Source organism: Venturia canescens, chromosome 4 (genome assembly GCF_019457755.1).
Source record: "Venturia canescens isolate UGA chromosome 4, ASM1945775v1, whole genome shotgun sequence".
Lineage (NCBI taxonomy): Eukaryota > Metazoa > Arthropoda > Insecta > Hymenoptera > Ichneumonidae > Venturia > Venturia canescens.
In genome coordinates this window covers 23,717,124-23,741,031 of record NC_057424.1, presented here as the reverse complement: position 1 = coordinate 23,741,031, position 23,908 = coordinate 23,717,124, and the positions used below count along the sequence as shown (strand labels likewise).

Genomic DNA, 23,908 nt, shown 5'->3' with positions numbered 1-23,908 from the left:
ATTGTCTTGATGATTCGCAGCAAAAGTCCCCGTCGTTTAAATCGACCCAAAAGTGACTGCCACAATTTTGACTAAATATAGAAAGCACAGAAAAAGCAAAGACGAGACATGAGTGGATTTATTGAACTGTTTTCCCTGCGTTCATATTAAATGTAAAGTTACCCTCTATTAGGACAGGATTTGAACATTCGATTAAAATTTCTTTCACATTCTTTAGCCTCATTGTTTTTCTTTTTTCGTTTTTTCACGTTTTTTTTTCTTAGACTAAGCCCTATAATTTGTTTTTGTTTAAAGGACCACAGTTATTATTGATGTCCAAAGATCAAAGGTTCATTTTTATCATAGTTAGAAACCCCTACTTCTGTCAAGGTTTCTATTTTTCAGAGTTCCTTATGGGAGGACAAAATCGTAATGACTGAAAAGTAATTTTCCAAAAAACATTTTATAATCGGCAAGTCAAATGTCTTGCTATATTAAAAAACGATATGGTTATATCAATTAGTGAATCAACAATAGACTAAATAATTTAACAAACATGCAGCAAATTAACCGAAGTTCATTACTATCTGTACCGACACTCTTTGATTTGAGACAGGTTTCGAATTCCATTACTTTTATTTATAAAAACAATTTTATTGGACTTCTCGCAGTGTATAAAAGTACTGAAAATGTTTGTAAAGAAGATTCGTTTTATAAATAAGAATTTTTTTTAGGTAGTCACTATGAAAATTCCATCATGGAAAGACAATATTGTTTAGAAGATTTTTTTTTTGCCTACGATATGAAGAAAAAAAAATTTCAATAAGAAATCTTTTTAGTACTATTTTAACCCTAAGATAATATTAACAATAATAATGTTTTATGAGTACAAGAAATGAAAATTTTCGTTTCTCAACCAAATGTAATAGTCATAATTTCTTGGTTTTTTATATGGTGCATCCAGCTGGGACATTTCCTGGTTCTACTGGAATAATTGGTCCATCTGTGAGTCTCGTGATAAGCGGTTGAAGCTTGTCAACATCCACTTTATTAATAAATCTCGTGGTTAGAAGATTTTCTACGAATACTTCCGGTTTTTGTGGGGACGTGGCATATCCGTGTGTTATGATTGTTATTATATAAACAGCTCCTTTCACCAATGGATTTTCACGATCGCACATCGAGTGAAAAGCTTGTATTGCACCTGGATGAATGTTTAGCAAGTCGTGAACAACCTGAGTGAAAAAGTATTTTCATGGTTAATTAAACGTGATTAATTTTATTTTCGTTGGGATTGATTTTGCAGCAAAAAGGTTCAACGAGCTATCTTTGTTGGAACTCGGCAAATTAGATGTTTTATTTTTTTGGTACTTACAACTGCCTTCTTTTCGATGATAAGAGGACGCAAGCGATCGATGGCATCCCCATATTCGTTGCCCATATCCTTGGGTCTCAAGACTAAGCTACTGTTCGATTGTAAAGCTTTGCTGATCGCTGCTCCTAATAATTCAGCAAGACACGATGTAGTCGTAGTTTCGTTCGAAAATAATACGAATGTCCAGGGTTTTGCTGACGTATTCATCACATTCGATACACCTCCGTGAATTTCCAACCAAGATCGATCATTTTGATGCGGGAATTGATTTTTTATCGCTTTTAGATCATTCAAAAATAATTTGAATCTATCATCTTGTGTTGGTATTACAGTTGACCTTTGTGTTATCAATGAATATCCGAGCCAACCCAACCCAAGTATACAAAATAATACAAAACTCTTGATGAAATATTTGGTGGCTGTTGAGGTTTTTGTTTTTCCGCTAGCAGTCTTTCTCGCCTGGTTTACCAATGGTTTTTTAGACTCAATACTTTTCGCTTTTTTTTCCTGCTCTGAATCAGGTAGAGAAGGTATATGAATTCTCCCAGCAGTTTTTGACGATTGGTACTTTGTACGGCTTTTGAGGCTTGGCAAACCTGAATCGTCGATCTGATTCAACAATGTCGATGCAACAATTTGATCGGTTTCAATTGAATCATTATCGTCGTCTTCGGTTAATGAATCATCTTTTTCGTCGATGCACTTTGGTGGAGATTGAGATCTTTTATTATGCCGCAGTCTTGGCGAGTTTGGTAGTGGCCAAGTTCCTTCAGGGCTTTCGTTCTTTGACATTCTTGCCAAAGGTTTCCGACAGGATGGCCTTCGAGATTTTGAGTCCGCTATCTGAAATTGTAAACAGTTGAGCCACTAATGGTTGGATAATGGAACAGAATTAATCGTTATTACAAAAATATCGCGAAAAAATAATCGATTCAATGTTAACTTTTTTTGCTGCTTGTGTCAATTGTTGCGATAATTGTTTACAATCAATAAAAAAAACAATGCCAGTTGACAAAAGATTGTTGGCATGTCACAAACACGAAAATGTCAACATGAAAATTGGCTGTCCTACAATGTGCCTTTTTTTTTATAACTTACCGTTACAGAATAGCAAACGATAAACGATAAAAAAAAGATATGGACTGTTAAAAAAAACGAGGTCTAAAAAGTTTTTATTTATCGAATAAAAATTCGACGACGTTTTGATGATGTAGCTGCAGAGAACACAGATGTACATTACATTTATGTTCTCTGTTCTCAGAGATGTAGCCGTGTAGCTCGGCGGCAGGCTCAAAAAGTTTGTCACTATATATCGATGGGAAATTCCAGAATACCAACATATAAGAGTTAAAAACAAGGAAAAGAAGAATTCTTCATGAGCTAGAGAGACACAACGTCGTGTCTGTGTGAAAACATGGTTCTTCTTCGTGACATGACACATACATGAGAGGAGGATTGTATGGTTACAGACGTGAAAAAATAATTTTTTGACAGATCGTAAAACGTGTTGGAAGTGTAAAGACTGTAAGGGTGTTCATCTTCGTGAAACTATTGATGACGAAGAAATGTTTATACGCCGGGTGAAAAAAGTGTGCCACTGGGGTCCACTTGCCGCTCTTGGTGAGAGAATTTTGACACTTTGTACAACTTACCTCAAGATTTTGAGTTTTCGTTGTGTCAAAACAATATCGATTAATCCATATTTGAAATTGTTTAAATAACCAAATTGTCGTTTTTCATTTAAATTTGGTACGAATCATGAGAATAATCCGAATGAATACACAAAATAATTCGCGATAACTTTCGTTACAACTTTAGTACGGGCAATGTTGGTAGTGCTCTTCACTCTTCCCGCTTGTTGTTAAGTCGATTCACCGCGAAGTTTTTGAATGATATTAGAAAACTTTAAATCCTCCGTTCTTTTTCCAGTGCCCAAATTTTTATCGAATTTTTTGTCTTTCATTTTCAGGTATCATCAAAACGATAACCCTAATGACAATATATTGTAGTGGACAATGGTGGTCACCTTACGAGAGTCCATTAGCTGCTGCAAATTTTTTGCTTTTTTTTAGTTTGAGCGGTTCCACGACATATCATTTTATGTGCGCTATTATTAAAGGTCCTGGATTTCTTGATCGAGGATGGAGACCGGTAAAGAATACTTTCATGTTTGTTATTGCAAATGCAAGAGAATAGAAGAGTCAGCCTATTTTTTCAAGCAATTTTCTTGTAAATTTATTTGTTTTAATCACAGGAAAATATTGGAGCCACGCAATATTTACAATTCTGTTCCATTTGTCAAGGGTATAAAGCCCCCAGGTCTCATCATTGTAAAAAATGTAAGTATCTTTGCGTAAAAGTGCTGAAAAATAATATTGAAAATAAAAATGTTGACGGAATATCATGTGATCCTAAATACTATTAACTGAATGTTACAGTTTTACGAAGCACCTCACATGTTTTTCAAATAATGATGATAAGAAAAGCCACGTGCATTTTGTGTTCAATGTTCAGAACAATGTTTTCTTTCTCCACACGCAGGTAGACGTTGTGTTCTGAAAATGGATCACCATTGTCCATGGATAAATAATTGCGTGGGTCATAATAATCACGGTCATTTTGCGGCATTTCTCGCAAGTGCAGTAGGGGGCTGCTGCGTTTCAACGGTTATACTCGTCTCTTGGGTGACAACGGTACTCTTCAGTAGAAATCTTCCATTCCCTCCGCCATCTGTGTTTAGTCTAATTGTGGTAGTTTTTACGATTGGTCTGTCCATCGGCGTTGTTCTCGCTGTTGGAATGCTTCTTTATTTTCAAGTAAGTTTATTAGCTTTCCTTTATTACTTTTGCTCAAAAGCAAATGCAAGTCCCAATGAATTTTCATCATATCGAAAGCACTTCTCTCATCACCTATTTTCGCGAAATATCATTTCATTTTGCCCCAACTTTTCGGTGATACATTTTTTTTTAGAATCCCAGTATCCTCGTTTTTCGAAAAGATTTATTTTTAAAGGTACCAACATACGGCTCGAGTATTCAAATAGAAAAATTTCTTCTATTTTTACAGTTGTCAGCCATTTTAAGAAACAAGACTGGAATAGAAGACTGGATTTTAGAAAAGGCTCAAACGAGACGATACGGTTCGAAAGATGTTTTCGTACATCCGTATTCAAAAGGATGGCTTTTCAACGCTAAACAAGTATTGACTTGGAACTGTCGCCCAACCGGTGACGGTATTGTGTGGCCAGTAATTGACGGTTGCGATCAATACACGTTGACCGTAAGTCATTTTTATTTAACTTTAATTATCCACGCGACCTGATCTTCCACGATGTTGCATTCCATTCCCAATGGCACAGTTGTCATCTTCAGAACTATTGTGTATGCTTCGATGTTGATTTTTCGATAGCCCAAAGATTCGATCTCAGTGCAATTCTACATTTCGCATTTTAGCATTTAACAAAATTCGATCTTTGGTTTTATTACAGCGTGAGCAGTTGGCCCAAAAAATGGAAAAACGAAGAAGGGCTCGTCGCTATCGAGCAACGGCGCGTTATTCTGGTTCTTGGGTACCGATTAGCTATGGATGGGACGTTTTGTGTCATCCCCCTTGCACCGACGAGTCTCGCATAAAGCTCGATCCTGCTGACGACGTAATTGTAACAAGATGGCGAAGGTACAAAAATTTCTGTCAATCGTGAAAAAATGAAACAACAAAGATTTATCTGAATCCATTAAACAATGCACTCAAATATTTTTTAATTCAAGATTAAATCGCTCTTCATTAGATCCCGTTCGGAAATTTCATTCGTCCACTTCAGTTATTTTGCACTGATTCGCATAAAAAATTTGTCCAGAAATTTTATACAACAACTTTCTTCTCCAGGTATTGGTTGTTTGGTGAAAAGCAAGACGGTAGATCCACGGATGATCGAACGAGACGTCCCCGAGGCTGGTTTCCACGTTCATGCGTTATCGAGGTCATAGCTAATGGAAGCGATTTTTCATCGTATTTGAAGCTCGATTAGCCCAATACCCATTACATTCGTATACGTCATGTGATGATATGCAAAGTATGCAAATAAAAAAATCGTAACGATCGATCAACACAGAAGAAACGGGTACGAGAATTGTAATTTTGTACAGTGTATTATGTATATATTTATAAACGGAGCGCGCATATTCTTCAGACATTTTCGTTGTTCCATCAATGGCAATCAGTCATTTTTATATTTTTTTAGTTATCAAGCAAAGCTGTAAAATAATGCGAACAATAAAAGCGATCAATGATGATGAAGCTTGGGGTGAGCCCGTGTTCGCCATTTATATCCATTCATTTATTATTTACACTCATCCATTACGTATATGAACGTAAATATTAATGTTAATCATTGTCAAACTCACGTTGGTTCGGATCTACCGTCAACATTATTATTCATAATACGATTATAATTATCATTGCAGTAAGAACGTGAATGAAATTTTTCGAAAATCGTGACCCACATAATTTCGTCGTGTATAATCGTGCGTAAGATATTAAGCAAGTTCCAGAGCGATTTTTATCAAACGAAAAGCACAAACGATTTTGGAAATTGAGAGGATTTTGAACGAGGCTCTCTTGCTTTTTTTTTCCATGTTTGGACCTGTGAGCTTTAATAAATTTATTGAAAGTATTTATTATCAGTAGGAACGTTTGGTTACGAACGGAGTTACGGTGGCCCCGGATAGGCCCGGAAAAATCAATATGCCACTGTGAAAAGTTGAGTCCGCACATTGTGGATGTTTCAACGTATGTGTGCAAGTGCATACACGCGTTAGTCCGAAGTACACAAACGTTTAACGGGGAAACGCGAGGGTGGTCGTGTAGCTTTGGGAGTGGCACTATGAAAAACATGCAACGCGATCGACTGTCACGCAGAGCGTGTGTGTCACGGCTTTTTAGCAACTTGTTAATACTTTTAAAGAGCAAAAACGAAGCATGAAAAAGAAATTTGCTTCAGGCGGATCACGTGATAAACTGAGATGTCTCCTTGATGATTACTCTTTTTTATATATTCTTTTTCAATATCATTTTGAAAATCTCATTTTGTCTCGATCTCGTTCGTGTTTGTTGCCATTTAATGCTTCGATCGATCAACAAAATTGATACTTTTTCATCGCAGCATGAAAAACAAATGATAAAAAATGGAGTACGACATACCGCTGGCAGTTATGGCGGAGTGGCGTTGTTCCTAAGTATTCAAATAGAATGAGGAACCGGCCATTCGACACGAGAGAATAAATTCCTATCAATAATTTATTGTGTGTACTGCGATGTGAATTTTACGTGGAGAGAATTAAATGGTAATATTTAGCGTGAAATTCGTTGTAAAATTGACCGTGATATATATTTGACTGCAGGGACAAGTTAACGAAAAGTATTCATTCCTGTAACGCACTGTAAAATTTCAAAGATTTTGCGCAATTTTCAGTTTTATGACAGTAAATATTGCAGGCAGGACGTTAAAATTAACTAAATGCTCCGGTAAAAGTTTCTACTTGGAACAATAAATATTATGTGACCAACTTTTACCCGCAAATTTGTAAAACCTTGCCAGGAGTGATGAAAATAAATAAATAAAAATGTAAACTTCGAGCATTTTAAAGAGAGCGATTTCTACTGTAAATATCCCCGTAAATCTTCCTTGGGAACAGGGTGTTTTTCTATTACCGAATGTAGCCATGTCACTCTCCGTTTTTTCAACTATTTCTATGCCAAAAATCAAGTCGTTTGGTTGGTTTGACAGGACGCGAGGAAAGTAGCCTGGATTACTCTCCATCTTTTCAACTAACTCTGTGCCAAAAAACAAATAAACAAACAAACAGACTTTTCCATTTATATCACGGAGAGACTTTTATACAAATATTTCGGATGAATTTGCTAGAAAAAATTGCTATGTTTTGTAACAGCGCTGTTCTATATCGCCATTCAATTACATTTCACCAAAGTGCATAGTAATTTTGATGCCGGAGGCAGTTCTCTCAAATTTTACTATGTACGAGAGACAAAATTTAGGTCTGCGACATTCTTGCATCGAACGATGCATCGATATCCGAATGTCACTCGTGTCTTTGGCGAAATGTTAAAAATTGGTGAATTGGACTGGACAAATTGTTTGAAATTTTACTATGTGCCACTGGTTAATTTTCATGTTTATACTCGCACGCCTCATAGAATTGGTGGGCGCATGAATTTTGCTATGTTATTGAGCGAAATTCAGTGCGGTAAAAGGGAAAATATGAAACTATGCGATTTTTCGTATAGCACAGAGAAACGACTGCTACGTTATCTCCTAAATTTCCATCGAATCATTTCATTATTTACTATGTTTTTGATCAGACACGCTCTGTTTCGATTATTATTATAATATCGATGTGGTCCGACGTTACTATAAAAACAAAGTCATTTTTGCTATAAAAGTCTCTCCGTTCAATTTTTTTTCCACCATAATATCATGAATTGGAGCTCGTCACCGCAGTGTCGTTACTCACGGTAATTTTTCAAATCTCTCGGTGCATGAGCGTGTCGTATTTGACAGAAAATTCCTTCAGTCATGGCGCTTGACGAGCGATCGATAAGGGATTAATAAAATTAATAAACTTTGAGGAAATTCGTGACAATCGCGGATACGACAATGCCTCTCATAATGGAATGGGGGGGGAATAAATTTTTACGAATCGCGTTCATTGTAAATCGAGAGAAACGGCGGGGCGTCTCGATGCCAAAAATCGAGTCGCAGCGAGCATGAAAAAGACAGTTTTCGAACTGTGAAGGCTCAATCATTCGTGCGATATGAGTCACATTGTTGGGGATGAATACCCGTAAAATTTGACGTTTTTTTAAAATTCCTCGATGCGTTTTGTACACGCGTCAGCTCATGCACGCTCGCACTATTCCGTTCCGCAGTTTGATCCATACACGGGCGCGCGTTCGCCTGTCTTGAATAGTGCAACGTTCGAGTTTGATTGGATTCTATTGTCGAACCGGGGAAAATCGATGCTGCCTCGCGCCAATGAATTATTACGGTTTATTATAAATTGCCAGGATGTCGCCTTAATGACATTTCCCCGGCATGTTATTGCTGGCACGAAAGAGAACGAAAAATTCATAAGTCGAACTGTTGAATCTTCCGGATGAAATGAATTCGATTGAAATCGTCATGCAGCGATGTCTTCGGAAACGTTTTCGAAAAAAAGCTTTGTTGAAATGTTACGAAAACATTTTTTCCCCTTGATTAATTTACAGCGAGTAAACTTCAATGTCAAGCGTTTTTTTTCTAAATAGTTTCCTCAATCGAGAGTCGACGACGATCCTGACTCCTCGGAACGTTCGAATCAATCGTGCTTCTTTGTGCGAGAAACGAATGACCCGATATGGTCAAGTATGCGCCAACGGAATGGCGATAAACTATTTCGATCGACCGCGCATGAATTGACTTCTATTCGTTCGAACGTTGCTCCATCGAGAGATGGAAAATAGAGGATAAAATAAAACAAATAATAACAAAAAAATAAAAACGTATCGAAGCCGGAAAATCGGTCGGGTTTTCCCCGTGCGTTATCGCTTTCCGCGCTCTGTTCCTCGTCCACGCATCCATCGCTCCGTATCGTATATAAACCTCCTGGAGAATCGTCGGAGTGAAAGTGACAATCGGCAAAAGTCCAATCCGAGCACGCTCCAAGCAAACTTGCAAGATTGGTAAGTTGCGTCGAATGGTGGGATTTGCTTAAAACACTGCTCATTCTGAGCGAAAGAGTTGCGAGAGATACGGACTTTAGTTCACTTGTAGCTCTTTTTCCGCGAGGCCGTAGCGTCCAATTTGTCAGGCTTTGTCACTTTCTTTAGGTGTCGAACGAACTAACGAGTGAGGATCATAAAAAAAAATATTTTTCAAACCTTTGTCAAAGATTGAAGGATTGCTTGCAATTCCGCTCATCAAATCTATCATTGATTGCAGGGGTCAACGCAAAATTTGACATTGGCGTTTGAGTATGAAATTTTGGTAGAGTGGATCGTATTTGAACGAAAAAAAATTAAATGACACGAAAAAGTTTGCTTTTGTATCCAGGAGAAGGTTTGAACGATATTTTTGAATATCAGTGATTTCAATTTTTGTTTTATAATAAAACCATACAAATATAAATGTTTATTATTTCGATTCATTTCAACTATCAAACTAGCTTACAAAAAAGTGGCAAATTACTTAAAAATGCATAGTTTTAATTTTTCTTTTATCTTCACAAGTGTTTTCTCTCAATATACTCTAAATGTAGTCTCCCATCATATTTTCAGTGTATTGGCCTTAATAACATTGTTCGAAGTGTGCATGTGAGAAGCCCGCATTTATCGCGGGGTATTTTTGAATGTAAAGTTTATTAAAATTCTTACGAAAACACGAAAATCAGTATTATTGATATCACAAAAGCAAACTTTTTATGAAATGTTTTTCTTCGTTTTTGTACACAATTAACCAGAAAATCATGAAATCAGCTTTAGGATAAAGAACAAAAATTTGTAGTCGTGTTATTCGTTGATTACAAGTATTTTTCAAACGTCAATATTTTCTACAAAATATCATTTGAAGTAATTTTTTCCGAAACGAACTTTGTGATCGAATATTTCGAAATAAAGTGTTTTTTTTTGTTTTCCCACAAGCAGCGTACCCTGAAAGTCGTGAAATTGAAATTTCACGAAAGAATCCTGTTCCTCTTTGCCGAGATTCATTACGAAAGATTTCTTTTGCAAGACTCCCTCCGTGGGGTTACCAGCACCGGATAATTGTCGTTTTTTATGTGCAGAGTGTGTTTCCCTCGATCAAAGAAAGGAGACGAAAAGTGGAAAATAAAATAAAAGGAAAATGGGCGTCTTGAAGAATCCAGCAATTTTCCTCTTCGGCGTTGTCGTTTTGGGGGCACTCTACGTAGACGGATTTCCGGACGGTGCACCCGTCGACGTTTGCGTAAAGCCTAAACCGAATCGTCCCTATCACGGGAAAGCCGAAGCCCAGCCCTTGGCTTCGAGTCCTTATCAGATAACGGCTTCATCGGGAACTTACCAACCAGGATCAGAAATTACCGGTATTTCCTAAACTCGACTCGCGTTCACCCTCACATTTTAATCACTTTATAAGTGCAGCATCAGAAATCATCTACAAATTGATATCGGAGGCTGCGAAAAGGCACAAATTAATTTGAAACTGAATTTTCATTCATTGTGCGGAAAAATTTTCTGATTCGTCATGAAAATCACTTTCCGTATCCGCGTGCATTCACTCGTCAAATAAAAAGTCAGGAAATGCATTGAGTCTGTAAAAAAATGCACGTCGGTGCCTGCGTATCGCGAGTCCATGAATCGAGGTAATACACTCGGCCATTAATTATCCTCGTTTTATTCATAGAAACAAAGAAATAACGAGGCAGGTGTTCCGTTCTCTTTGTGGTCATGGAACAATCAGACTCTCGCGTTTTTCCTCGAGCACCGTTGAGACCTTGGTAAAAAAAAAAAAAAAAAAAAAAAGTTGGGGATGAAAGTCGGAACGTTCTTTCAGGATAAATCTGCGACTTCGTCAATAACCATCGCGAATGAAAAAATGTCATTGAATTTACGTACGAGTGAGAATTTGTAAAAAATACGAAATGCGTTGCAACTGATTGGTGTTAATGAGATCATGGCCACTATTTAAAAATCTGCAGAAAAATCTGATTTTTTTACACAGCATAGAAAAATGTTCGAAAATGACGGTAAAAAAAATTGAGGGGAGGTTACCGAACATTTAAGTAAGAAAATAAGTATTAAAAATTGGACATCGTAGTGGCAGTAAATGGATCGTGATTTTTCAATCGAATTTAAGGGATCGTAAATGCTGGAAAAAAAAAAAAATTAAATCATATACGTATTCGTTGAACATTGATCTTGTTAATGGCGTTATAAAAATGTCAGGTCACCGAAACTTTAAGAATGAAATCATAAATTAACTACGATTATCGCTCACGATGAATCGTTGAATACTAGGTTCGGTACGACATCGGCAACACAATCTATCAGCTGTTTATATATATGTATATCGACGTTTATCGTGTTTAGTTGTGACGTGCTTACATTAGTGTATCGGTACTGTACAGGCGTGTATACTGTCTCGGTATAATTAATAGAAAGATGTTTTTTGTTCATATTTATACAAATATTGTGATAACAAAAATATTTGTAATCACAAATAATGACGTAACCTCAAATTCAAATAAATTTTTGGTTATGTGTATCAAGTCATATGTGAGTGACAAGTCATCAGTTTACCGTTGGCAAGGTAGATATATCTCTCCACCAACAACAAAGTTGCCAAATCAAAAAGTTAACTAGTCAAATTTTTACTAATAATGATATTTTTTTTATATAATTGATAATTACAACGGACTAATTGATTAGTTATGTTAATTTTTAAATCTGTAAATTTTGAGAGAATATAATAGCACCAATCCCTTATCATGACAAAAAATTCAGTTGTTCAACGCTCGTGTAGTGGGCATGATCTCATTTAATGGAATTTCAGTGACGATTCGCGGCTCGTCTTTCCGTGGCTTTTTCCTGCAAGCACGAGACGCCAAGACCGATGCCTGGGTCGGTACCTGGGCGCAGACACCGAACACGAAAGCTCACGACGAGTGCAGCGCGATAACTCATGCCGATCCTCGTGACAAACAGGAAGCGACTCTTATCTGGAAGGCACCTTCCAATTCCGGAGGACAAGTTTACTTCACGTGAGTCGTTTCATTTTTTCTTGAAAAAATTCGACGAGCCATTTTTTGAAATCGTCGCCCTGCCGGTTCGCGCGGATCACGTGAAACCCCATGGCCGATTGAAAGGAAAAAAAAAACTTCTTTGGCTTTCGAGTTCTCTGAAAATCTCATGGGAAATTGGAGTAAAAAGGTTATTCGCTCGAATCGGGTCAACCGTTCGTAAATTCATTCGTGTACAAATGAGGCTTCGAAGAGACCAAAGTTCGACGAATGAATGCAGTATCTCGAAGCGGTGCTCGTGATTTATTCCTCGCTGAATGCTGATGCATTCGCGTTTGTCAGAAGCGTTTAAACTTGTTCAAAGCCAAATATGAAAGGTCACGAAGAGCTCGAGTCTCGAAGCCGCGTTCTCACTCACTTTCATCCACGAATTTGCAACGACTGGAAGTGAAGAAATGAATAATCACGCGGAGAAAAAAACGGAATTAACATACTGGTTTAGTCTCGAAGTAATAAATGAGTTGCTTAAACTAGCGTGGTCTATCGTTGCGCCACGAACGAATAATCGAAAGTACCGGACAACCAACTCGGGTTGAGCGTCAACAAACACTCGAAAAAGACATAAAAAAATTCGTGTCCCGGTCACTCTACATTTTTATTCAAACTTCAAGAATATATTTCTCGATAAATCAAAACTAATTTAATGATCGTTATTTTGAAATAATCGAACCGGGCTCGAGCGAAATCGTGTATGCAATGCTCCATGCTCGACTTACAAATTCTTTTTTATTTTCTGTTAATGAGATCATGGCCACTATTTAAAAATCTGATTTTTTTACACAGCATAGAAAAATGTTCGAAAATGACGGTAAAAAAAATTGAGGGGAGGTTACCGAACATTTAAGTAAGAAAATAAGTATTAAAAATTGGACATCGTAGTGGCAGTAAATGGATCGTGATTTTTCAATCAAATTTAAGGGATCGTAAATGCTGGAAAAAAAAAAATTAAATCATATACGTATTCGTTGAACATTTATCTTGTTAATGGCGTTATAAAAATGTCAGGTCACCGAAACTTTAAGAATGAAATCATAAATTAACTACGATTATCGCTCACGATGAATCGTTGAATACTAGGTTCGGTACATCGGCAACACCGCTCTATCGGCTGTTTATGTATATGTATATCGACGTATATCGTGTTTAGTTGTGACGTGCTTACATTAGTGTATCGGTACTGTACAGGCGTGTATACTGTCTCGGTATAATTAATAGAAAGATGTTTTTTGTTCATATTTATACAAATATTGTGATAACAAAAATATTTGTAATCACAAATAATGACGTAACCTCAAATTCAAATAAATTTTTGGTTATGTGTATCAAGTCATATGTGAGTGACAAGTCATCAGTTTACCGTTGGCAAGGTAGATATATCTCTCCACCAACAACAAAGTTGCCAAATCAAAAAGTTAACTAGTCAAATTTTTACTAATAATGATATTTTTTTTATGTAATTGATAATTACAACGGACTAATTGATTAGTTATGTTAATTTTTAAATCTGTAAATTTTGAGAGAATATAATAGCACCAATCCCTTATCATGACAAAAAATTCAGTTGTTCAACGCTCGTGTGGTGGGCATGATCTCATTAACAAAACAATAAAAAACGAGGCGTCGTGTACTTGAGGTATTCCTTTCGCACACCTTAAATACATCATATTAGCTTTCCTTTGAAAGGATATAACTTTTGGAGTACGAAAAACAAATGGTACTCACTTTTATTTTGCGATGACTAAAGCACGTTTTCACACGGCGCCAACTCAACGCGAAACGCCGCCTTCGTGTTGATGTTTCGATGGATTAAAGCAGTTTATCTCTCTTTTTTTTTATTGAAAAATAAATAAAGAGAAAAAAATTAGAGCTTGGGACCATTTATCCCACCTAGTTCGTATAAATTATGTGTTTAAATGTGTTTAAATGGAGAATACTTAAGGTATTCCTTCCGCATGACCGTATTTTTTGGTAACGCTAATTGGGGCACTCGAAATTTGGACTGATTTCTAAACCTCTGATAAACCTCGCGGTTATATAGGAAAAGTTTCTGCTTCTGCCATTTTTCCAACTTCTATCGTTAATATCTCTTTTAAGCACTCGGTAACCCTTCATTTTTATCGACGCTGTGGATTCCTTATTTTTTTCTATCTGTGAGACAGTTTGTATTAGGAATTTAGAATAATTTAGCGTATGAATTATTGAATCACTAGATATAAAACAAATAATCATCAAAAATGTGTGCGAAAATCCGACCCATTTTTTGATGCAATTAAAAAATAAATAATTAATATCTCTTCAACGCGTCAAGCTACAGAGTTCGATGAGGTCGCAATCGAAAGAAAAAAAATAATAAAAAATATGTCAACGTATAATATTCTCCGAAATGATATAGTTAATTAATTATTGAAGAAACAAATTTTGAAAATTTTCGAAAACAATTGGAAACGCTATCGCTCCGGTAAAGAGTCTCTGGCAGCAACTCGTCATATCTTATAAATGTACTTGTCTCAGAGTCGCTGCCGCGACTCTAGATAGAAATGTGGCGATGATGGGATCTCCATAAGCTCCCGTATAAATTCGACGATTTTTCAAGTTTTAATTCTTCATTAAATGTTCGATAACCTGACCTGAGATTTCGCCAATCTAACCCCGTGCTTTTGTAATTTAAAATCAGTTACTTGTAGAATATTCGAGTTCGTGAAAGGAATACCTTAAATTGACGGGGAGTAGTATAAAAATCGAGAGTACGTACGGATGATGAATCGCGGTCGTAGACGCGTGTTCCGATCACGCATCTCGTAATCGAACCGAGAGATTTAAAGCGAAGTTTTTTCTCTCTTCGCATGGGTTACGCACCGACAGCCAGTGTCTGTATAATAAACCGGTTTTAAAAATCGTCACGAATCTCGTGAACCAATAAATCTCTTTTGGAAATACGTTTTCTCCATCTCCGGTCCAGCGTTCAACATGGACGCAGGGCCACATAGACGAACGTGCGATATTCGATAAACCGAGCGAGAGAGAGAGAGAAAAAAACCTCAAAATAAGAACACGCATCACTCGCGTTTACAAATTTGGAATTCTTTGCGAAGAATCGTGCTCGAGGCTTCTTGTGTATTTTGTGTGTATAAATGGTAACGAATAGATACATTGAAAAGCGAACGCACATTTGTCTGATTGCAAAATCACTGTAGGTTGTCCGCTATTTCCCAAATTGGATCGCTCCCCGACATTTCAATCGATTCCATCCATGTTTCTTTTTCATGTCGAGTGCTTTTTTCATCCACCAAATAAGGCTCGTATCGGTAGAGATTATTATAGACGAAAAGTAATTTTTTTTTATTTTGATTTGCTTTCGTTTGTAATTTTTTTTTGAAATCAATTTGTTTTTTTTTTTTTTTTAATGTTTTGTCTTTGTATTTTTTGTGGTTGTAACTTTTCGCGTTCAAGTTTTCTCCTTTTGTTATTTTTTGTTCGTAATTCGATGTGCTTGGCAACTTCTGCATTTATTTGACAACGATTTGTTTCTTGAGTTGAAACTATTGATTTCCATGGTTTTAGACGCGACTGGCCAATTGACATAAATGCACTTGTCTCCAGTTTTTTTTCACAACATTCATGCTGTGTTTCAGGTTCATTATTATACGAACAAAAACGCAATAAGGACTGTCATGATCATGGAGTTTTGGACGTGATCAAATCGGGGTTCTCGCAAACGAGTAATGTGTGATGAGATAAAAAAATATTTATTGATCGGGAAAACAAAGATTCACTACTGATCGAATGAAAGAGTAAAAAAAAATGGTTCTGTGCATAACGAGATTTCGTTACATCTCGCATTTAGAAAATCGTTAGAGCCCACCGCCCGGATTTGGGTCGCGAAGTACAGCAAACTATAAAAATCCTCATTAGCATTACACAAGACGTTAGAAAACATGATGGAAATATGGAATGAGAGCGTGAGGGGAAAGAAAAAATAAATTGAACGCGAGGAGTATGCGAGAGTGGAGAAAATCGATATACAATTATTACCTTTATTAAGTTTTGCAGCAGTACTCGCAATAATTGAGGGTTCGATCGTGCACCGACCTCAATTACGTGCGCCGATGTGTGGGACTGTTGCCTTCTTAAAATGACTTTTCACCGAGGTCGCTCGAAACTGAACGATTTATTCTTCGTTATTTCGATCCACACGATAACCTTTTTCTTTCGTATACTTAAACGCAGGAAAATACATAGAATTTAGTCATCCGAATTTGTCCGTTTTGCTTTACAGTGGCAGCATCGTTAAGGATTACTCGACGTTCTGGGCTGATCTCGTGGCTCAAAATCCCTAGGGATCGATTGACTTGATCCGACTCGAGGGGAACCACACGACGCAGACATACGTATAAAAATGTGAAGCAAAACAAATGAGATGAGCGCTGGATGCGGTGATAGAAACTGGCCGAGTACGCATTTGTGGCTCGTTATTATAATTGGCTGAGCTCGAAGTGCTGCTTGGGAAAACTCAGGCCACGATTGAGCGAACACTCTCAGCACGTACTCGAAGGGAACAGGCTACAAAAAAATTTGCGCGTAAAAGAAAAAATCTCCCGGCTAAATAAGGTTTGATGTAAAAATATTTGCTGTTGCAGCGTTATTACTAATCTCAATGTTAACGACGAATCGTCCAAGAGAGGAAAAAAGTGGTGAAGATCGATGTTTGCGGGAATATGTTTCGAATAAAATTATATATTTACCATCGCGTTGCGATAAACACTGAAAATAAAAGGGAAAAACGCATTTTTCTATTGCCGTTATTGCTTAATCGACGGATGCGAAGGTCGCGCGAGAGGATAAGCGGTGTAGAAACAAGACTCGTTGCGAAGTCATCGACGAGGACAAATTACTTAAAGCAGTGAAGAAGCCCGAAGGATGAGGAGGTCGGAAGTGCTGGGAGAGTTATTCATGCACGCGGACACGAGACGGAGATAAAGGCCGAGCTCGCCGTTCATTTTTCTCGTCTCACAGCGAACCGCCGTCGGGGCATTTTAATTGTTTGATCGTGCTCGTTGTGTGTTTTTCGTAACACATTATTTTTTCTGCTACTCGCATGTTTCATTCGTGAGAATTATTTTTATTTGCAATACTCGCAATTGACGTTGTATCATTCGTTAATTCTCGTACACTGGGAAAAACAAGTCAGTGGAACAACGAAATAATGTGGCACTACGGGGTGCCAATGAAATTTGTAATCGTCACAAAGTTAAGGCACTCCTTTCGCATGACCATATTTTTTTTTCGTGCCGCTAATTGGGCCACTCGGAATTTGGACTGATTATTAACCCTACACCTCGCGTGTCTTTTTTCATATCCTCAACCTCATGACCGGGGTTTGAACGCACCCCACTCTTTTTCTGCTTATAAATCCGGTCCTACGATGCTGAACTGACTTTATCCTGCACCATTTTCTCCGTTTTTTTATAACGAAAAGAATGATGTACGATAAAACTAATTTCAATTGAATTTATATATAAAAAAATCCGTCGATAATCAGTCGATAATGTCGCTTGTTAGGACGGGAGCGTAGTTTGAAGTTCGCGTGGGGTGTGCCCACACCCCAGTCATGCGTTCTAGGGTTAAACCTCTGGGAAAGCTCGCTATTATACAGGAAAAGCTTCTGCTTCTGCCATTTTTCCAACTTCTATCGTCAATATCTCTTTTAAGCACTCGGTACATTTTTTCTATTTGTGAGACAGTTTGGATCAGGAATTTAGAATAATTTAGCATATGAATTATTAAATAGAAATGTGGCGATGACGAAATCTCCAATAAGCTCCGTAAATAAATTTTACGATTTTTCAAATTTTAATTCTTCATTAAATGTTCGATAACCTGACCTGAAATTTCGGCAATCTATCCCCATGTGCTTTGACTTTTGTAATTAAAAATAAATTATTTGTAGAATATTCGAGTTCGTGGAAGAAATACCTCAAATATGATTGAACGAATAAAATAGTTTTAGATCAAACTGCAGATTCATTTTCTTCGAAAGCGTTGCAGTTGAGTCCAGGGAGCTTCCGATAACATCAATCGCTGTTGAATCAACAATTTTTTTTCTCGGTGTACTCTCATAATTGTTTTTTTCTCGATGTTCATGGGTCTGAGGAAACCGAAATGAGGTGAGACTCGAGGAGGCACTCGCAATGATGTAACGGCGTTTCTCTGCACTGTAGTCCGCGTGAAATTACGACGTTTATATTGCCAAGTGAAAGTGGGCCACTCTTGAGACAGCGGTACGATAAGTTTGGCCCTCCATACCGAGAGTTTTCGATTCTCTCTCTCCCTCTGTCTTATTTCCTCATTTTTCTTGCTTCCGCCTTCCTCTCGCACCGTTCTCCTTCTCCGCTTCCTCCACGCTCGAATAAAGTACGACAAAGTTCGCTAGCAGCGATGGAGTATCATTCATCGTTATCGCGATAGAAAATCCAGCGTGATAAGACCTTGAAACGCGATATCAAAGGTCCCTGAGCTTGAACCCTCCTGCCTACGTACTTCGGTTAGCACGACTCCAGACTTTTTTCATTTATTTTTCACATCAGCGTAAAAGAGGGTCAATATTATTAATAGATCCTCTTTAGTCATTTCTTTTCACTGCAGAGTGATTTTTCTGTTTCGATATAGCGAGGCAGAGGTCGTTGGGACTCGGAGAGCGCGTGCTTTTTTTCTTTATCGCAATTTGTCAATTCGTCGATTTGCTCCAATTGAGAACATCCGTATTTTTCTTACCGCAGCATTTGATCAGCACGATTTTCATGCGGTTTTAACGCACCGTGAAATGAGGTTTTATCCTTAGCTTTGACAGAGCTTTTCGTCCCATCGTTCAACCACGTGGATTTGGATCCGGGTTTCGTAAAATTTCATCGATTGCTAAAATTCCAAAGGGTTTATTGTTCTCCATAGCAAGTGGACTAAAAACAATGTGAGACACCCTCTTGCAACTTGGACGCACGTAAACGTCGTACATTATGGAGTACGGAGTCAGTATCGACTTCCCGAATAAGCTCGTGCTTTTTCCAGGCAGGTCGACAACTCCCCCACATCGAGGACAAAAGTGCCACAGAGAAAAGTGCAGCTTTTCTCTCACTTTTTCATTTTTCCCCAGGATTATGAGGCTCGAGCCTCGTGTTTTTGCGACTCGCATATCGCACGCGAGACTCTCGTCGCCATCGCGGGGTAAAACACCGTTTTAGAGACACACGCTGCTCACTCATTGGACATTGGCAATTTCGCTGGATTTAACATGCAGCCATTTTTTACGATTCGTATAATTTTCAGCCTCTCTCAGACGAATGAAATTTCGAGGAAAGCGGGAGAATAAATCGCGCATTCTTCCTCCTATTTCCCATTGAACGTAGGCCGCAATTGTTTTATTTTTTCGTTACTTCACAACGAAAAGGTTTTCTCTCATTATAATAATTCCCTATCCTCGATCAACGGCACGATCATAAAATCCCCATTTTTTTTGTGCTCCTGTGCTCAGGAGGAAACGGCGGTACTTCGCTTTCTGAATTTTCTCCTCGATTGATCATCCTCGAGTTGATGAATTTTTGAGAGAAAAATCGAAACACCGAGCAGCTCGAATGTGGCCAATAGCTGTGAAGGTTTGAACGAGCCCCTGGAATTATCGTCGTTGCGGGACTCTTATCTGCAAGCTCACTGCCTCGCGTACATAGTCCATACAGAAAATTTTTCTTCAAACTTCAACATTTATTATCAGGCAGTGTTGCCAGAATCGAGCGAACTTATCGCTCAGCATTGCGGTCCGGGCTTCGTAAATAACGTTTAAAAAGTTGAGTACGCGAGGGGATATGAACGACAAGAGGCGCACACGAGGATGACACGTTGCGTTTTAATCCTGATGGACTTGTGCGCGAGAACGCAGACTCGACGAGATCCTGGCTGCGTTAATGACACGTGCACTTCTGTGTCGCTCCCTCTCTCTCTATTTTTCGATGCATTACGAACACGACGCATTATATTTTCATAGCACGTTTCTCATAATATATCGAATGAGGACGGATAATAACGTCGCCGAGCTGCACAGGAATTTAACCACGCTTCGGGAGGCTCGTGCCAACCGTTCCGAGACGACGACACGGTGAGTCCTGTGTTATGTATAGACACGCGCACACACACACACACACGCGCACACAGAGGCTGATGGTGCAGAGGTATGCATATATTAATCCACGGAGGGAAGACACGGAGGTGTGTATCTGGAGCTCATGCAATGGGAAAGAATTGATGCATCGATTGATCTCATCCCTCCCTCTTCGTATGGTTAAAAATATTCGACTAATTTAGGCCTCGGTGAATAATTGAATTTGCCTTGGTGTATGCCACGACGAGCCAACTTTTTGAGGTAGTTTTTCAAATAATGCGGTATTCACTCGAAAATTGAAATATGATTATCAACGATGTTCGTTATATGGGTTTGTTTTGTGACGCTGAAGTTTGCAAGGTTGGAGCAGGCGAACGAAATGATTTTAAAAAACTCTCGAATAATTCCAGCAATTCTCCAATTCTGTTACCTGCTTAATTTGCGATTCGTAGTTTTTCAGTCTACACCAACGATTCGTGAAAAAAAATTGGTCAATTACAAACGTTATTTTCGTTAATTTTGTTGGACTCGAACGTTGCAAACTTCAGCGTCGTTTTGTTTTCACGTTTTAATCTTAGTCAGGCTGTTTCCGGAAGCATGATTGAAAGTCATTTTGTTGAATAAAAAGTATTGAGTTTGTTGTAAATTCCGTGACTAATGAACGTTTCGTTGACGATCGCATTTTCTGTAAAGACTAAAGATAATATCTGGAAAAAGTTCAGACGCACGTATGCTTTATAAAATTTAACATGAATATTATAGATTGAAATGACGTCGTAAAGTAATTCGACCGTGACTAGGCCCGGCTCGTGGTAATTGCATTAATTGCGTTGCGACGTGTCACGTTTCTATCCAAGTCGAATACGAACGCGTTTTATCTATTTATTCATATGAATATGTAATGTGCCTCGAGATCCGAGGGGTCCTTATCCCCTGTACAATCAAATATCGACCGAGGTAACGAGAATGAAGATTTTCTAATGGGAATTTTCGTTATCCACTCAGGGTACGGCTTAATTACAGCGGGGAATGCTTTTATTCGAGCCATTTAATATGAACTTTTGAGCTTTGCATCTTTATGGCATTGCACATTTGACGTACAGAATAATCTAAAGAAAATTGTTAAAAATGAGAGCAAGAGATTGAAACATTGGGTCGATTGGATGGAGAAAAGGAGCGGACATTTTTTTTAGGTTTTTGGCATCGTTTGAGCAGGGTTAATTGACGATATAATCACTTGGAATTAATGTCAGAGTTATTAATTCGAAATTTTAATTACATTTTTTCAACTTATCTTTCGGCGAATGAAATTACAAGCCATTAATTAATGAGGGACCCATCACTGACCGAACCCGAAATTTCCTTCGTCCCTGGCGAAAATTCTATATTTTTTTATGTAAAAAATCGCATTAGAGAGCGCAAAGGGTAAACACAAAGGAAAATGGATTAATAAAAAAGTGTTGATAAAAAGACGGAAGGCTATGACAGGATTGGGCCAAGCCAAGAAGAAACAAAACGCCGAAATAAGCAAATATGCGAGGTGTTACGAGTGCTCATTACCAATTTCGTTAAATCTTTAACCTAATATATTTTTATTACTAGCAAGGCAATCGTCTCGAATTTTTTCCCAAACCTTCATTATGTACTTCATTGTTATAGTGTACTTTTTCATAAGCTTCGTAAGAAGCGTTTATTCGTTATGTGGAAAGATAAACAATTTTTTAAAAAACGTGCAAAAATCAGTGCAAGTTTCAAGACTTTTTTAAGAAAATCGTTTCGTGTATGAACTTCGTTAACGAGACAGCAGACAAATCGCTATGAGAAAAAAAATGAAGCTGCATCACAACGATGCAACGACTCGGATACTCGGATTAAATTCGCCTGCTTTTCGTGGATGCTGAGAAAGCATGCAGGCGATTGCATGGATAATAATACTTGGCGTCGAGTCGCTACCGCGTCTCCTGATAAGATAAATCAATCGACGCGACATTTTATTGCTACCGAAACTCTAATCTCATTTGACTGATAACCCCCAGCGAAAAAATAAGAGATGAAGATTCTTGCAAAGAGAAAAAATAAAAAATGTTGTAACCGCAGAGTTTATCACTCGATTCTCGTATGCTCGGTCGTTTTCCCGCGTTGGGTCGGTGGCAGAGCCGAGTTTTATGCGAAAAGTGAGTCAGAGAGGGAACAGGGAAGAACAAGGAAGAACAGGCAAGTATACGAGTCCCCTGTTTGCACCCGAAGAGCCGCGAGGTTAGGAGGGAGGTGGAGGGTGAGAAATGGGCTTTCGTCGAGGAAATGCTCGAGGGTGCGAGGGGTTGCGCCGGCGCCTTAGGGTCGCGACGCTCTCGACCCCTTCGACGATAGTCTCGGCAACTCGTCCGGTGCGCTTGTCGACCGCGTCTCGTTGACTCTGCAACCGCCCGGTCCTCACCGTGTATGTCACTCCAGTTCCGGTTCATACGAGTCGTGTTTGTCGCATTTTTATACAATTATACATGCGTCTGTATATAAATATATGTTGAAATTAACATTGTTCATAAAACAGTATATATTTGTGTACAATCGCATGTATTCATTTACGTAAATATACACTGAAATTCAAAGTAAGTTATCGATGAACGAACGCTCGGTTCATACACCAAAGGATTATTTAATAATAATAACGAAAAATGTTTAATTACATGTTACTAAGTCGCGCATGTATCGACTTGCTCTCAACATGCCTGTGTATATTTATCAATGATATTAAAAATGCATAAACAATCGACACGAACGAAAACAATAATTTTAAGTTTAAACTCGCGATGGATTCCCCGTGATTAATAGTCCCAGGCAAAATTAATAAATCTGCGGAACTTGACAAATATTGCAACACAGGTGAAGGTGCGAAGGAGGAGGGTGATTACGTTTGTTCGGAGATTGGAAGAAAAGGTGCGAAAGGAGCCGGGTGCAAGGGATAAAAGAAAGTGCAACGAAATATAAGGAAAAAGGGGGAAAAAGGAAGCCGGAAAGGAAGCAGCGTGATCGATAACACGCGTTGTGGTTCGGCAGAGATATGTAATATGAAAGTAACGCCGTGGGCCATCGTGGTGTCGTTCGGGGTGGAGAGATGTGCGGCACGTCGGCACGGTCTCGTGCCGTTCGGGTTATTTTCATCGTTCTGAGCTCGTCATGCATCCTCATCGCATCAACGGCCCTCGGGGACCCGGACCCCCCCGAATTCACTACTCTCGAAGGTAAATAGAAACGGCTCTTCTTCTAATTGCACTCGCCCTTATTTACGGAGACAAATCTCTCGGTGGCTCTCATTATTTCTTTGGGAACGATTCCCGCATGTTCGGGGTGAGACATTTTTCTTGGTTCTCTGGGTTCAGTCGCGGGGAGAAGATGCCAAAGGATTTTCTACGATCCCGAAAACGGTAAATATCACGAGGATTTAGGGATTTTCCGACTTGGCCAAGTCGAACAGTTCATTTTTCGATGAAAAACGATGAAAGCCGATTTAAGCATTTTGTTGAAGGATTCAAAACTTACTCATATTGACCCAGAGAATCGAGCCCATTCGCATCG

At 38.4% G+C, this 23,908-nt stretch overlaps 4 protein-coding genes across 14 annotated transcripts in view; 3 read left to right on the top strand and 1 right to left on the bottom strand.

Moving 5' to 3' along the window:
• Positions 1 to 100: 100 nt before the first annotated feature.
• On the bottom strand, positions 101 to 3,170 carry TORIP (Torsin interacting protein). Of its 2 annotated transcripts, none has more exons than XM_043415512.1 (3): positions 3,007 to 3,170; positions 1,355 to 2,197; positions 101 to 1,214 (listed from the first exon to the last, which is right to left on the bottom strand). In XM_043415512.1, the coding sequence occupies exons 2-3, from the start codon at positions 2,144 to 2,146 to the stop codon at positions 927 to 929; spliced, it is 1,080 nt and encodes a 359-aa protein (XP_043271447.1). In that variant the 5' UTR covers positions 2,147 to 2,197; positions 3,007 to 3,170; the 3' UTR covers positions 101 to 926. The 2 variants fall into 2 exon arrangements, with proteins under 2 accessions (XP_043271447.1, XP_043271446.1); XM_043415511.1 differs by lacking the exon at positions 3,007 to 3,170 and adding an exon at positions 2,453 to 2,644.
• Positions 2,726 to 5,650, top strand: LOC122408635 (palmitoyltransferase ZDHHC6). Its single transcript, XM_043415510.1, has 7 exons — positions 2,726 to 2,974; positions 3,324 to 3,505; positions 3,609 to 3,693; positions 3,896 to 4,170; positions 4,421 to 4,633; positions 4,842 to 5,029; positions 5,240 to 5,650. Exons 1-7 carry the CDS (start codon positions 2,920 to 2,922, stop codon positions 5,379 to 5,381), a joined length of 1,140 nt encoding a protein of 379 aa, XP_043271445.1. The 5' UTR covers positions 2,726 to 2,919; the 3' UTR covers positions 5,382 to 5,650.
• A 3,291-nt stretch (positions 5,651 to 8,941) lies between these two features.
• LOC122408637 (putative defense protein 3) lies at positions 8,942 to 16,971 on the top strand. Of its 2 annotated transcripts, none has more exons than XM_043415513.1 (4): positions 8,942 to 9,091; positions 10,192 to 10,470; positions 11,940 to 12,147; positions 16,463 to 16,971. In XM_043415513.1, the coding sequence occupies exons 2-4, from the start codon at positions 10,251 to 10,253 to the stop codon at positions 16,521 to 16,523; spliced, it is 489 nt and encodes a 162-aa protein (XP_043271448.1). In that variant the 5' UTR covers positions 8,942 to 9,091; positions 10,192 to 10,250; the 3' UTR covers positions 16,524 to 16,971. The 2 variants fall into 2 exon arrangements, with proteins under 2 accessions (XP_043271448.1, XP_043271449.1); XM_043415514.1 differs by lacking the exon at positions 8,942 to 9,091 and adding an exon at positions 9,125 to 9,257.
• A 5,674-nt stretch (positions 16,972 to 22,645) lies between these two features.
• The window catches only part of LOC122408759 (uncharacterized), a 36,424-nt gene continuing 35,161 nt past the window's right edge, over positions 22,646 to 23,908 (top strand). For 2 of the 9 annotated variants that reach the window (XM_043415774.1, XM_043415773.1), the window contains exon 1: positions 22,961 to 23,574. In XM_043415774.1, coding sequence (XP_043271709.1) covers positions 23,448 to 23,574 — 127 coding nt within the window. In that variant the 5' untranslated portion in view covers positions 22,961 to 23,447. The other 7 variants (XM_043415766.1, XM_043415768.1, XM_043415769.1 and 4 more) reach the window with 7 other exon arrangements.

Excerpts from the sequence above, each read along its gene's own strand:
- TORIP (XM_043415512.1), bottom strand. The coding sequence starts at position 2,146 with ATGTCAAAGAACGAAAGCCCTGAAGGAACTTGGCCACTACCAAACTCG. Across the intron at positions 1,215-1,354 it reads TCATCGAAAAGAAGGCAGTT|GTTGTTCACGACTTGCTAAA; the intron begins GTAAGTACCAAA and ends TTTTTCACTCAG.
- LOC122408635 (XM_043415510.1), top strand. The coding sequence starts at position 2,920 with ATGTTTATACGCCGGGTGAAAAAAGTGTGCCACTGGGGTCCACTTGCC. Across the intron at positions 4,171-4,420 it reads GAATGCTTCTTTATTTTCAA|TTGTCAGCCATTTTAAGAAA; the intron begins GTAAGTTTATTA and ends CTATTTTTACAG. Across the intron at positions 4,634-4,841 it reads GCGATCAATACACGTTGACC|CGTGAGCAGTTGGCCCAAAA; the intron begins GTAAGTCATTTT and ends GTTTTATTACAG.
- LOC122408637 (XM_043415513.1), top strand. The coding sequence starts at position 10,251 with ATGGGCGTCTTGAAGAATCCAGCAATTTTCCTCTTCGGCGTTGTCGTT. Across the intron at positions 10,471-11,939 it reads ACCAGGATCAGAAATTACCG|TGACGATTCGCGGCTCGTCT; the intron begins GTATTTCCTAAA and ends ATGGAATTTCAG. Across the intron at positions 12,148-16,462 it reads GGAGGACAAGTTTACTTCAC|TGGCAGCATCGTTAAGGATT; the intron begins GTGAGTCGTTTC and ends TTTGCTTTACAG.